The sequence below is a fragment of the Molossus molossus genome, unplaced genomic scaffold, assembly GCF_014108415.1.
Source record: "Molossus molossus isolate mMolMol1 unplaced genomic scaffold, mMolMol1.p scaffold_m16_p_12, whole genome shotgun sequence".
NCBI lineage: Eukaryota > Metazoa > Chordata > Mammalia > Chiroptera > Molossidae > Molossus > Molossus molossus.
This window is the reverse complement of record NW_023425347.1, coordinates 97175020-97187249: the sequence shown is the minus strand read 5'-3', so window position 1 is coordinate 97187249 and position 12230 is coordinate 97175020. Positions and strand designations below refer to the sequence as shown.

The 12230-nt window shown below is 57.3% G+C and overlaps 1 protein-coding gene across 3 annotated transcripts in view; it reads left to right on the top strand.

Annotated features, from left to right (window-relative positions):
* Positions 1-11115, top strand: part of CLCN6 (chloride voltage-gated channel 6) — a 33547-nt gene extending 22432 nt beyond the window's left edge. Inside the window, exons 13-23 of one of the 3 annotated variants that reach the window (XM_036255580.1) lie at positions 33-156; positions 1917-2043; positions 2338-2491; positions 2606-2765; positions 2855-2961; positions 4089-4275; positions 5108-5265; positions 5415-5571; positions 7418-7525; positions 7624-7749; positions 10198-11115. In XM_036255580.1, coding sequence (XP_036111473.1) covers positions 33-156; positions 1917-2043; positions 2338-2491; positions 2606-2765; positions 2855-2961; positions 4089-4275; positions 5108-5265; positions 5415-5571; positions 7418-7525; positions 7624-7749; positions 10198-10230 — 1441 coding nt within the window. In that variant the 3' untranslated portion in view covers positions 10231-11115. Of the gene's footprint in view, positions 1-32; positions 157-1916; positions 2044-2337; positions 2492-2605; positions 2766-2854; positions 2962-4088; positions 4276-5107; positions 5266-5414; positions 5572-7417; positions 7526-7623; positions 7750-10149 lie in introns of those variants that run through there. The other 2 variants (XM_036255579.1, XR_004958874.1) reach the window with 2 other exon arrangements.
* The last annotated feature ends 1115 nt before the right edge of the window (positions 11116-12230 follow it).

Genomic DNA, 12230 nt, shown 5'->3' with positions numbered 1-12230 from the left:
GTCGCTAATGACAGCTGTCCTTTGCTTCCTAGAGTCTTAGAGAGCCTCTTGGTGTCTCTGGTAACCACCGTGGTGGTGTTTGTGGCCTCGATGGTGTTAGGAGAATGCCGACAGATGTCCTCCAGCCCAGTCGGGAACGACTCGTTCCTGCTGCAGGTGAGCCCCGCGCCCCTGCCGCCTCTGCCCGCGTCTCGGGGAGGGTCCAGGGAGGGTGGCAGGCCTCGTCCAGAGCTCATGCGTGTGTGGGTTCATTGCTCCACGCCTGGTCAGGGTGCTGAGAGAGGAATGTGTGGAAGCCTTTTACGTAAGAGGATGTGCACCTCTGCCTTTTCCACGCTTGCGAATAATCCTGGTCATCACTGCGGGGAACTCCTGTTAGTCTGTCTATCTCCTGTCTGTCTGTCTATCTCTGTGGAACAAAACTGATTGGAAACAGAGGCTCAGGAAGTGGACCATCTGCTTCTCCTCCAGCCCCAAGTTCCTCTTCCAGCTCTGCACACCTGGAGCGAGCCAGCAGCCTTATCTCCCCCGCCCCGTGGTGGTGAAAGCCACCCAGGCTGGGGAGAAAGGACTGTGCCTCGGGGCGGGCGGCAGTCCTGGCTCTTCCGGCGTCGAGGTCACTTGCTGGCACACGTCCTGCTTGCGTTTCTCCTCTTCCCTTCTTAGCAGTGGGTGGTATTTTCAGAACCTGTTCCTGAAAGAGCAGGGTTGGTGAGGTAGGAATTGGAGCTTACTCTACCCTGCGTTTTGGGGTCTACTGGCGTTGGGGCTGAGAGCTGGGCTGTGGTTGGTCAGCTGTGTGGCTCTGCCGGCAGGGGAGTGCCGAGTACTGTCTTACAGCCCCTGAGTGGGCACTCAGTCCTCGGCGTCCCTGTGGGCCTTCGTTTTGCTGCTTCGGTGCCCCAGGACTGGTCCATGAGCAGCTGGAGTGTGTCAGGCCAGGGATGAGCAGCTACGCCCACATGTGGGCCCCCCCCCCCACCGGCCAGCTGCTGGTTTCGGTGTTGTCCCTAAGCTAAGAGTGGTTTTCACAGTTTTAAAGAGCCGAAAAGGACACATGTGACAAATAAAGGACCAATATGGTAGGATTGTACAAACCCATCACCTAGTGTTGTTACAGTGTCCACGTAAGGGCATCTCTACAGTGTTATCTGTAGAACTGAGTCCAGGGAAAGTTCTGTCTTCAGTGAGCTTTGTAATAACACGCTTCGTACACCCGGCGATAGGTGTGAAGGGCTGTGGTACCATCAAACAGAACAAGGACCTTCATGATCCAGATTTCCTTCCCCCTGGTGAGTTAGGCAGGACCAGATTTCCATCTTCCTGCACAAAGTGATGGCGAGGAGAGGTCTGAAATGTGGAGCAGTAATCTCTTTGCCCAGTCGGTGTTTAGTTCGGCCAGATGGAGCCTGGGGAGAGGCAGCCAGGAGCTCGAGGTCCACAGCAAATTCAGGGTGGGAGCTTTCTCCATTTGGAACCAGAGTGGGAGGATTAGGTCAAGCCACACCCTGGATGCTCCTCTAAACCTGTCAATTCCCAGTCACTGGTCCGTCACCTGCCTCATCCCCCAGTCCACAGGGTCTCAGGCCAGGCTTCCAGGAGCATCACGTACAAAACTAGCACTGGGAGAAGAGACAGGGCCAAATCCACAGTGATTCCTAATTATACTCACATTTTCATTGTGGACGTGGACGAACGAGGGCCCCCGTCCTGATTCATTCATTCTCAAAATGCCAGGAATACAGTATCAGTTGGCTGCTCTTGAGTATAGGTCTGTTTTTTTGCTGCTTGTTTAACTTACGGGAAAAGCAAGGATGCCAGGTTTTTCCAACCTATCTGGGGACCTCCCACTTGAAGATTCAAATGTCCTGGCCAGGTGTACTGACCTTGTACTGGCTTTGATTTCTGTTTCTTAGGTCACATCAGATGATGTGAATTCAAGTATCAAGACCTTTTTTTGTCCCAATGAGACCTACAATGACATGGCCACACTTTTCTTCAACCCCCAGGAGGCTGCCATCCTTCAGCTCTTCCACCAGGACGGTGAGTTCCTGTGCGCCTGCCCATTCCTGAGTCAGTGGGTTTTGTACAGAGAACAATAATAATAATTCCCGTGCTCCTCTGTTGGCCCTCAGACACAGCCAGGCTTGCCCTTAATTCTGAGCAAAACCAGAACTTTTCCTTTGTAATTCCAACCCAGACAAGGTTGGCGTTTCTGCCTCTAGTGTCGGAGGTGAACTGGCTGGGATACAGAAGGATCTTGTAGGAACCAGGGGCAGCCCGATGGGCCTTGGCAGGCACCTGGGAGTGGGACTCAGGTCTGTCCTTGCCTTGCAGGTACCTTTAGCCCCATCACTTTGGCTTTGTTCTTCGTCCTCTATTTCTTGCTTGCATGTTGGACTTACGGCATTTCTGTTCCAAGTGGCCTCTTCGTGCCTTCTCTGCTGTGTGGCGCTGCTTTTGGACGTTTGGTGGCCAATGTCCTCAAAAGGTACAGTGTGTATGTGTGCCTGAGCGTGCACGCGTGTGCATGTGCATGGACCATCGCCCCCGCCTCTCCCCTCGGCGTGACTCTAAGCCACGTTCTCGTTTTCTTCCTGCACAGCTACATCGGACTGGGCCACATCTATTCGGGGACCTTTGCCCTGATTGGTGCCGCGGCTTTCTTGGGCGGGGTCGTTCGAATGACCATTAGTCTCACGGTCATCCTGATCGAGTCTACCAATGAGATCACTTACGGGCTTCCCATCATGATCACTCTGATGGTGAGCACTCCCCTCCCAGGCCCTTTGCAGGTTCAGGGGCAAGGTCACCCCACAGCAGCCTCTTTCCAAGCCTTGACTTTGTGTTTCAGGTGGCCAAGTGGACAGGGGACTTTTTCAATCATGGCATTTACGACATCCACGTGGGCCTGCGAGGAGCACCGCTTCTGGGCTGGGAGACGGACGTGGAGATGGACAAGTGAGGCCGTGGTGTCTCTTCATGTCCCAGCTTCAGAACCCATAAACTCGAGGGTCCAAGCGATGTTTGTATTAGTGTGGGAAACGGTTCTTTAGATTCCTGGGTTGGAATTAAGTGAAATGGTAAATAACAGGAGGGTCATCCAGATAGCAAGCACGTTTGTCCCCAAGCAGCACTGAGCGTGGCTGGGAGCTGGGGCGGGGCCGGGGGCAGGGGCAGGGGACGGGCAGGGCCGATGCCTGGTTGGTGTGGTCCCTGCGGTGGTCTGGTCAGGCAGGAAGTGAGGGCTCTACGTGAAGTCTGTTAGGGTTGAATGCGTAAACCAAGGGTTTAGCTCTGTTTGAGAACCAGCCAACTCCTGTGCCTGACGAAACCTCGTGCTATGAGCAGTGATTATTCGGGCATAATCACCACATCACCCATCAGCCCACAGAAGGCCCTGGCAGTGTGATGTAGGGGTCAGCAAGCTTCTGTAAAGGGGCAGGCCATAGACGTCAGCCCTCGAAGTGCAGAAGCAGCCACACAGTGTGGACGAGACGTTAGAGACTTCACCTGTGGGCTATACCTGCCATCTCTGGCCTAAAGGGACACCAAACTTTTTTTGTTGTTTTTTTGTTAATCCTCACTCAAGGATATTTTTCCATCAATTTTTAGAGAAAATAGAAGGTGGAGGGGTGGGGGCGATTGGAGAGAGACACATTGATCGGTGTTTGTTGCACGTGTCTTGACCGGGGCTAGGGATCAAACCCTCAACCCTTTGGTACATGGGCTGGTGCTCTAACCATCGAGCAACACCAGCCAGGGCCCAGCATTTTGTAATTCCAATAGTATAGCAATTCATTAGCAATACAGGGAATGTGCCATGGGGGAGGGGATGGCCAATCAGCCCAAGAGGATGGGGTTCGTGGTGGGGGGATTTTTCATATTGAACCGAGGGATGAGTTGAGGCCCCCCAGTTTAACAAGCAGGGGAGGGCGTGCCAGGCATGGGAAGGGCGGGTGCAGAGGAGACGGTTCGGGAGAGGCGCCCTGGTGGTCCAGGCGGCGAGGGAACCAGGCAGCCCATCACGGTCTGTTCCTGTGCCCTGGGCTCAGGCGAGAGGCTGGACGGCTTTCCTCCCTCCCCAGACTGCGAGCCAGTGACATCATGGAGCCCAACCTGACCTACGTCTACCCGCACACCCGCATCCAGTCCCTGGTCAGCATCCTGCGCACCACCGTCCACCACGCTTTCCCGGTGGTCACCGAGAACCGGGGCAACGAGAAGGAGTTCATGAAGGGCAACCAGCTCATCAGTAACAACATCAAATTCAAGGTAAGAGAACAGCCCGGGAGGAGAGGCGGGTGACAGATGGCAAGTGGTTCCTTCATGCTCACTCTGGTGCTTGCCACCCCCTGCAGGTGGGTGGCTCTGGGTGGCCCTTGGGGGAATCAGCACTGCAGCGACAGCGATGTGGACTCCGTTAGGCTGTCAGGACGTGTCTGTTCCCCGGCAGGCTCGTGGGCAGGTTTGTTTTTAGTCAGCCGGCTTCAGGATTCATGCAGGTTGTATCAGGTAGGGTTCTGGAGTTGCCAACCACAGAAGTGGACTTTGGCCACCTTAAGAAAGAAACATCGATTGGAAGCTGCAGGACCAGCAGAAGGTGGAAGGGCCAGAGTGGTGTGTGCTCTGGGGTGCAGGCGCTAGTGGACCCTGGGAGGCCAGGAGCCTGGACTGGCCATTCTCTGTCCCTGGGTGCTCCCGGTCTGAAATCCAGGCAAAGGGAGGGTCCCATTGCCTCCCCTGGGTCGTGTGCCCACCCCTTGGCTTTGGGGGCTGGAGGGCAGAGAGACCGACAGTCCCACCAAGACATGCCGTGAGAGGGGATTGTTGCCCTCTGGAGAATGGAGGTGCTGTTCCAGAATCAAAGGAGCCAGGGACGTCGGGCCAGCAGAAGCCTCGGGGTCTGCAGCGAGCCCTGCGGCTCCAAGAGGCTCCTGCGAATCCAGGGCCCGAGCCACTTGAAGACGTCTGCCATGCCCGTCGGCGTGTGCTTTCGCCCCCACTGCGCCCAGATCCTTGCGCCGAGTAGACACTGGGTGCCTGCCCACGTGCCGCAGGCCCGGCCTTCCTGCAGAACCTCCGCCTCGCGCCCCTCCCCCCACAGAAATCCAGCATCCTCACCCGCGCGGGCGAGCAGCGCAGACGCAGCCAGTCCATGAAGTCCTACCCGTCCAGTGAGCTGCGCAACATGTGCGACGAGCACGTCGCCCCGGAGGAGCCAGCCGAGAAGGAGGACCTGCTGCAGCAGATGCTGGAGCGGAGGTGAGCGCAGCTCCCCGCACGGCTGCCGGGGCCTGCAGGCTCAGCAAGGGAGCCCCTGAGTGCCGGGAGTTCGGGGAGCGGGTGGGGATGTGGGCGAGACGCGATCCTGCTGAGGGTGTGCTAGGCAGCGTCTGGTTTTTATATAACAGATACACTCCCTACCCCAACCTATACCCTGACCAGTCCCCAAGTGAAGACTGGACCATGGAGGAACGCTTCCGCCCTCTGACCTTCCACGGCCTGATCCTTCGGTCGCAGCTTGTCACCCTGCTCGTCCGAGGAGTTTGCTATTCCGAAAGTCAGTCGGTAAGTGTCTCTTCTTGTCTGCACCGGGATTCTGGAAGGCTCGGGGCCGGAGCATCGCCCTCCACCGCGGGGAGAGCAGAGGGGCCCGGGGTGGTGTGCCGGCCAGCGGGCTGCTGGGCGTGGCTCCCCCCGCCGCAGTCCGCGGCCTCGGGTCATTCTGCGCACCTGCTGTCGGGTGTCCTGCCGCCTCCAGGGCTTTCTGCAGCTTCTGCGTTTTTGTTTCTGGTTGGCGTGGACTCCCGTACATGTGTTATCAAAAAAAATACCATTCTTGTCCTGGCCGGTTTGGCTCAGCGGTTAGAGCGTCCGCCTGCGGTCCGGAGAGACCCGGGTTCGGTTCCCGCTAAGGGCATGTACCTCGGTTGCAGTTTGTCCCCGGCCCTGGTTGGTCGTGCGGGTGTCAGCCACTCGATGTGTCCCTTTCACATCGATGTTTCTCTCTCTCTCTCTTCCTCTCTCTCCCTCTCACTCTGTACAAAAAATGGAAAAATGTCCTTGGATGAGGATTAAAAAAAAAAAAAATACCGTTCTTCCTGTGAACCCCCTGTAGTTTTTTCTCTTTTGTTTAGTTTTTGTAGAGATCAGCAGAGGTGGGTGGGGTGTGTTGTTCAGAGTGGTCCCTAGCCACCTAGACCCCCTCACCCTCACATGCTCCATCCCTCTAGGTGGAGACTGAAAAGCTTCTTAGAGACCTATTTTTTAAGCCGACGCTCCTGGTTGGGGTCTTGTCCACTGGAGGTCAGCCTGAGTTCGCTGGCGGTCCAGCTGGCCTGTGGAGAGCAGCTAACCAGGAGCGGCTGGGACGGCCAGGGGTGGAGAGGCTGGGCCTTGAGGGTGTGTCTGTGGGGAGGACCAGCCCGGCTGGAAGTGGGGCAGAGGCATGAGCGGAGCACAGGGCACAGGAAGCTGGAGGTGTGAAGGGAGCCAGAGCACAGAGGCCTTGCCTGCATGCGGAACCCAGCAGAGCCGGCCTGCCCGCACTGGACTCGGGTGGTGGCGGAGAGAGCGGTGTGCAGAGTGGAGTTAAGGGGAGTGAGGCCAGGCAGAGCAGTGACTAGCACTTGTCACCATGGTCACATGTGGCCCAGGTGCCCGTGACAGCAGCAGCGGGACTCAGGATGGAGGAGCAGTGACGGAGCTGTGTCTGGGTTTCCCGAGGCTACTGTATCCCGTTGCCAGTGACAGATGGCTTCAAACAGCACTTTACTCTTCATCGTCTTCGAGGCCAGAGTCCAGGTGTCGGCAGGGCCTTGCTCGCTCTGGAGGCTCCGGGGAGGGTCCTTCCCCGCCCTCCCCGCGTGGCTGCCGGCAGTCCTTGGTGTCTCCTGACTGCAGACTCATCTCCTCATCTCTGCCTCCTCGTCACACGGTCTCCCCGTGTGTCTTCTCTTTTCATACGGACACCAGTCATTGGATTTAAGGTCCTCCCCAGTCCAATATGACCTCATCTTAACTTGATCACATCTGCAGGGAATTGATTTCCAATACAGCCACATTCGCAGGCACCAGCGGTGAAGACTTGGGCGTCTCTTTTGGGGGACACAAGTCAGTCCACGCAGCTAGTATTAGCACTTTTCCCATGTAAACTTGCGAATGACCAGTGTCTCTTACAGATGAAGAAAGGGAGGTTCAGAGGGTCAAGGAAACTTGTCCAGGTGACACAGCTAGGAACAGGCTGAGCTCCAGAGCATGGTCTCACCTCGAAGCGCCTGTTCTGGCCGCTGCCCTGCGCCCCCTGCTCTGGGGAGGGGGTGAGCTGGGCGGAGATGACACAGAGGGCGGGGCTCCACGTGTGGCCTGGGCTGCTGCGCGGGCTGCAAGGACAGTGTCTCGGTTGGGATTGCAGAGCGCCAGCCAGCCGCGCCTGTCCTACGCGGAGATGGCCGAGGATTACCCGCGCTACCCTGACATCCATGACCTGGACCTGACCCTGCTGAACCCACGGATGATTGTGGTGAGGAGGGCTGACCCTGCCGGTTCGTGCTGGTCTGCGTCTCATCCTGGTTAGGGTGGAACCGGCCACAGGTCACTTGAGTTCTCTTTCCTCTGTAGGATGTCACCCCCTACATGAACCCATCACCCTTCACCGTGTCACCCAACACCAACGTCTCCCAGGTTTTCAACCTGTTCAGGACAATGGGGCTGCGGCACTTGCCGGTGGTGAACGCCGTGGGAGAGGTGAGTGAGTCCCGAGGGAGGAAGGAGAACCCAAGGCCTGCAGCTGTGCCGGCCTCATCCGTCCACCGCCTTCCGGAAAGGACCCTCTAGCCACAGCGCTCTGCGAGTCAGGGCTTCTCCGTCCTGAGGACACATCAGGACCCGGCAGGGAGGTTCTAGACTAAAATGTCCTCTGAAACACCCGCCAGGAGTGAGGAGGGAGTGGGCAGGCGGGCTGGGGTGGCTTCCCGCACCTTTCCCCCCTTTGCCTTGCTTCTTACATGCTGTGTCCAGCGTGGCCAGCAGGTGTCGCCAGTGGTGCCGGGGACTGGAGCCCTGTCGGGCCACCTCTTCCCTGGACCTGACAGCGCCTGGGGTGTCAGTTCCCCGCCTGTTCTGGGCATTTGTAACATTAGCGAATTTCAAGCAAATACTGGGAGAGTTTTAAAAGACAACACCTAGTGATCATTACGACTTTCATTTTTTTCCTCAGAACTCTTATTTTCCTATCACGTGATACTGTTATTTGATTGTAGAAAAGTAAGAAAATAGAGATAAGCCAAAAAAAAAAAAAAAAAACAAATACCAAACCCTTAGCCACCTTAATTTTTTTTTATCCTCACCCAAGGACATTTTTCCATTTTTTGTTCAGATAGAGTGGGAGGGGGAGAGAGAGAGAAACATCGACGTGAAAGGGACACATCGAGTGGCTGCCACCCACACGACCCAACCAGGGCCGGGGACAAACTACACCTGAGGTACAGCCCTTAGCGGGAACCGAACCCGGGTCTCTCTGGACCGCAGGCCGACGCCCTAACCGCTGAGCCAAACTGGCCAGGGCAGCCACATTAATTTTTAGGTATATCCTTTATCTTTTCTCTGCATCTAGAAAGAGATTTTATATACCACATTTTATTGAAAATGTTGTCACTATTTATACTGTGTAATGCCCTAATATTTTGCTTAATCTAGAGAAGATGACTTCCCGCGGCGGAAGCATTCACTGGTGCTCTTTAGTGGCCTGACAGCATCACTCTGTGGCTTCCACTCACTTCCTCATCGTCCTGGGGGGTATTCAGTTCCATTTCACTGCAGTGACCCCCTCTTTGAGGCTTTCCATACGTGTGCCAGCTCGCCCCCCAGAAATGACCCGTCTCTGAGGTCAGAGTGCACAGCACAGCTCCCTGAGGCAGGTGGATGCTGCGGGTCAGACTGTGTGCCTCGAAACAACTGTACCGGCCGCTCCGGCAGTTTACGTTGTGGGGCATGCGCATCGGGGACAGGGGAGTCACTGCGACGACTGGAAAGTGGCCATCTGGGGAAAGCGCTGTCCTCCGCCCTCACCCCTGCCGCACACTTGTCCCAGATGTGCGACCCCCACACCCGGCACTTCTCTGATTCTCTGGATAGCCTCCACTGTCTGTCCGAGAGCGTCCACTCCAAAGGTTAGGGCTCAGTCCCATGGGACTGTCCCTCCACCCCGCTTCAGATGGCAGTCGACAGTCCCCGTTGTCCCCTGTGCTTCTGACCTGGCAGTCAGTCGGGTTGCCACAGCCCCTGATCACAGAACCCAGGAAGGCTCTGCCGAGTAGATTGCTGGTCTGTGATGAAAGAATCCACTCGGGAACAGCCTGGTAGAAGAGGTGCGCAGGGCAGGTGGTGGGACGAGGGCGGAGCTTCTGTGCCCCGCGTGCCGTCCGCCCAGCACCTTCCACGTTCGCCAGCCTGGAAGTTCTCTGAACCCTGTAGCTCAGGGATTTTAATGAAGACTTCATTACATACTTGATTGATTACTTCATTGGCCATTGGTGATTGATTCAACCTCTAGCTCCCCCACTTAAATAGGGGTTGGGCTGAAAGTTCTCATCCTCTTCTCACATGGTAGGTTCCCCTGGCAACCAGCCTCCATCCTTAGGATCTTTCTAGAAGTCACATCGTCAACATAAACTCAAGTATGGTTGGAAGGGACGCATTATGAAAAGTGAAAGACGCCCTGTTACTCTTACCACTGAGGCAATTCCAAGGGTTTTAGGGGCCTTTTGGACGAAGACCAAATGTGCATTTCTTCTCATAAGTCAACCAGACAGCGACAGGCTGTTCTGAAGGTGGCTTTACGGGCCGTGGGCTCAGAGCCCATCAGAAGCCTTGGCTGGGCTCTGCCTCGTGCACGCACATGGAGCGGGGGTGGCGGGAACTGGAGAGCATGCGCCCCGTTTCAGACAGGCACACTCAGATGTAGCTGGCCCGGCTGCCCCCACTCGCCTCCTGTTATGAACCCTACTTGTCTGTAGTCTTGTTCCATCTGGAGATCAGGCAGCCTTTGAAGGGAGTGTCCCGATGATGTGTCTGTCATCCCTGTGGGACCCGGTCTTGCCCTGCTGGGTCGGACTCGGCAGGTGACCCGGTCTCTTCTCCTCCTAGATTGTTGGGATCATCACCCGACACAACCTGACGTTCGAATTTCTGCAGGCCCGACTGCGGCAGCACTACCAGACCAACTGAGGGCCTGGCTCCTCGCCGGAGTCCGGGAGGCAGCTCGCTGCGCTCTGCCACCGCAGGCTGCTCCAGGGCCCGCAGGTCCCCGCCGCCCTCCGCTCGGGAAGCCCGAGTCCTGTCATCGAGCACTCTGCCAGTCAAGACCCTTCAGTTTGGACTTGCCTGACCTTCTCAGCAAGCATCTTCCCGGTCCCTGCTTCCCGAGCCCCTTCCCTCTGGGCACTGGCTCAGCCTGTCCACCCCACTAACCCCAGATGGAGGGTGACACCCAGAGCAGTTCCCACCCCCTCTGCTGCTTTCCTAGGGGACCCAGCTGTTGCCTTAAACCGTGACTGGAGGGACTGTGGCCCCGGCAAACACTGGGGGGACGGCAGTTACAAAATGAAGTGAGTTTCTGGTTCAGCAGTTGGGCACCGAGAGGTTGGCCTCCCCGCTGGGCCACAGCAGTTCGCTGGGGGTGGTCTGCCTCCGGGGCGCGCGCAGGCTCTGGTCTGGCCCCGTGGTCTCCGGCACCGTGGAACCTCCGCGCTCCAGAAGCCAGAGCGTTAAGCCCTGACGGCCGGTGTCTGCATAATCCGACAGTGGGGTCAGGTTTACATCCGCCTGGTTTTCACCTTTGCAGCTTTCTCTTCTTTTCCCACGCTACTTGGTCCCCTAGTGACGCATTTTACCCAACTCATCCTTGCTCCCTTCCACCACCACCAAATTTCCAAACCGTTCTTAGTTTCTGCTGCATCTTCCTGGTAAAGCCCAGAGGGTCCTGGTTTCCCCCCAGCCCCCCATGTTGACTGAAAGCAGGGCACCCCTAGATAAAACCGCTCGGCTCTGGACAGTGGTGCTGTCGTTCCCGGGGGGACGGAGCGAGGCCTGAGCCGACCGCCACGAGGTGCGTGAGAGGCTTCGGGAGCCTTCGGGAGCCCCGGCGGGGTGATGAAGCAGAGGGCGTGTTCGAGGACGGGTTGTCTGCCCTTCACACCCGTCACTTCCTTGCTACCGCCACCCCGTCTGCTGTCTGCTGAGGGCTCAGAAATGGAAACGGGAGGGTCTGCCTGGGTGTGCCCCGGGTTTTAGCATCAAACCTAGGGAGCCTCCCCCCGCCTTTCAGTGATTGCTGCTCCCCAGGCTGGCTGGTCCTCCGACAGGCCCCTGAAGTGGACATTTGAGTGCTGGGCATCTGCTGTCACTGGCCTCCGCGCTCTCCACGTGTATCAGCCCCCTGTGCCCATCGGGCGGCCCTGTGGCAGGTGTGCTTTGGGGCTCAAGTTGGCATTCGTTTGCATTTCGTTTTCTTGTGTTTTAATTATGGAAGTTGCCTGAGGGCATCAGGGCCAGGCCCTGGCAACACGGTTCTCCCCCTCCGCCTCGAGCCGACTTTGATGCCAAGACCCTTGTAGCCGGGGTGGGTGTCAGCCTGGCGCTGCCGGCCCAGGTCTTGTGCTCAGCGCACTACAGTGAAGAATCCACGCAAGTTGAGGGGCCGCTGAGGCCTTTTCCGAAAGACTGGCCCCTCCTTCCCGTCTTCTTACCTCTGACCAACAGTACTCTGGGGTCCAAGTTTTCAGCTTCCCCGGATGCACCCGACCTGTGAGATGGATGAGTCCCCGGTACGTCATTCAGGAAACCACAAGGGCCGAGAAGGCTGGCCCGTCTGAAGGTGATCGCGTTCGACCCGCTGCCACTTTAAAGCAGTCCAGAGCCGGCAACATCACGTCTTCCCTTCATGAAGAGGGACCAGTCGCACAAGTCCGGAGTGCGCGCCTGCCCCTCACAGGGACTCAGCCCCTCTCCCCAGCCCCTGAGGTTGGTGGGCTGCGTCCCACAGGGGGACCTCGCATCCCAGCCTGTCACCAGGCGCTGCCTCAGCCGAGCCAGTGACGTCGTCAGGATTTACCCTCGTGCACGTCGTGCTGCGTGTAAGTCACCAGATACTTGTCCCGTCCGTGTGGCCCAGAGAGATTGCAGAACATGAGTGCCCTCTTCCGAGCTGACTGGATGGCTGCCAGGGA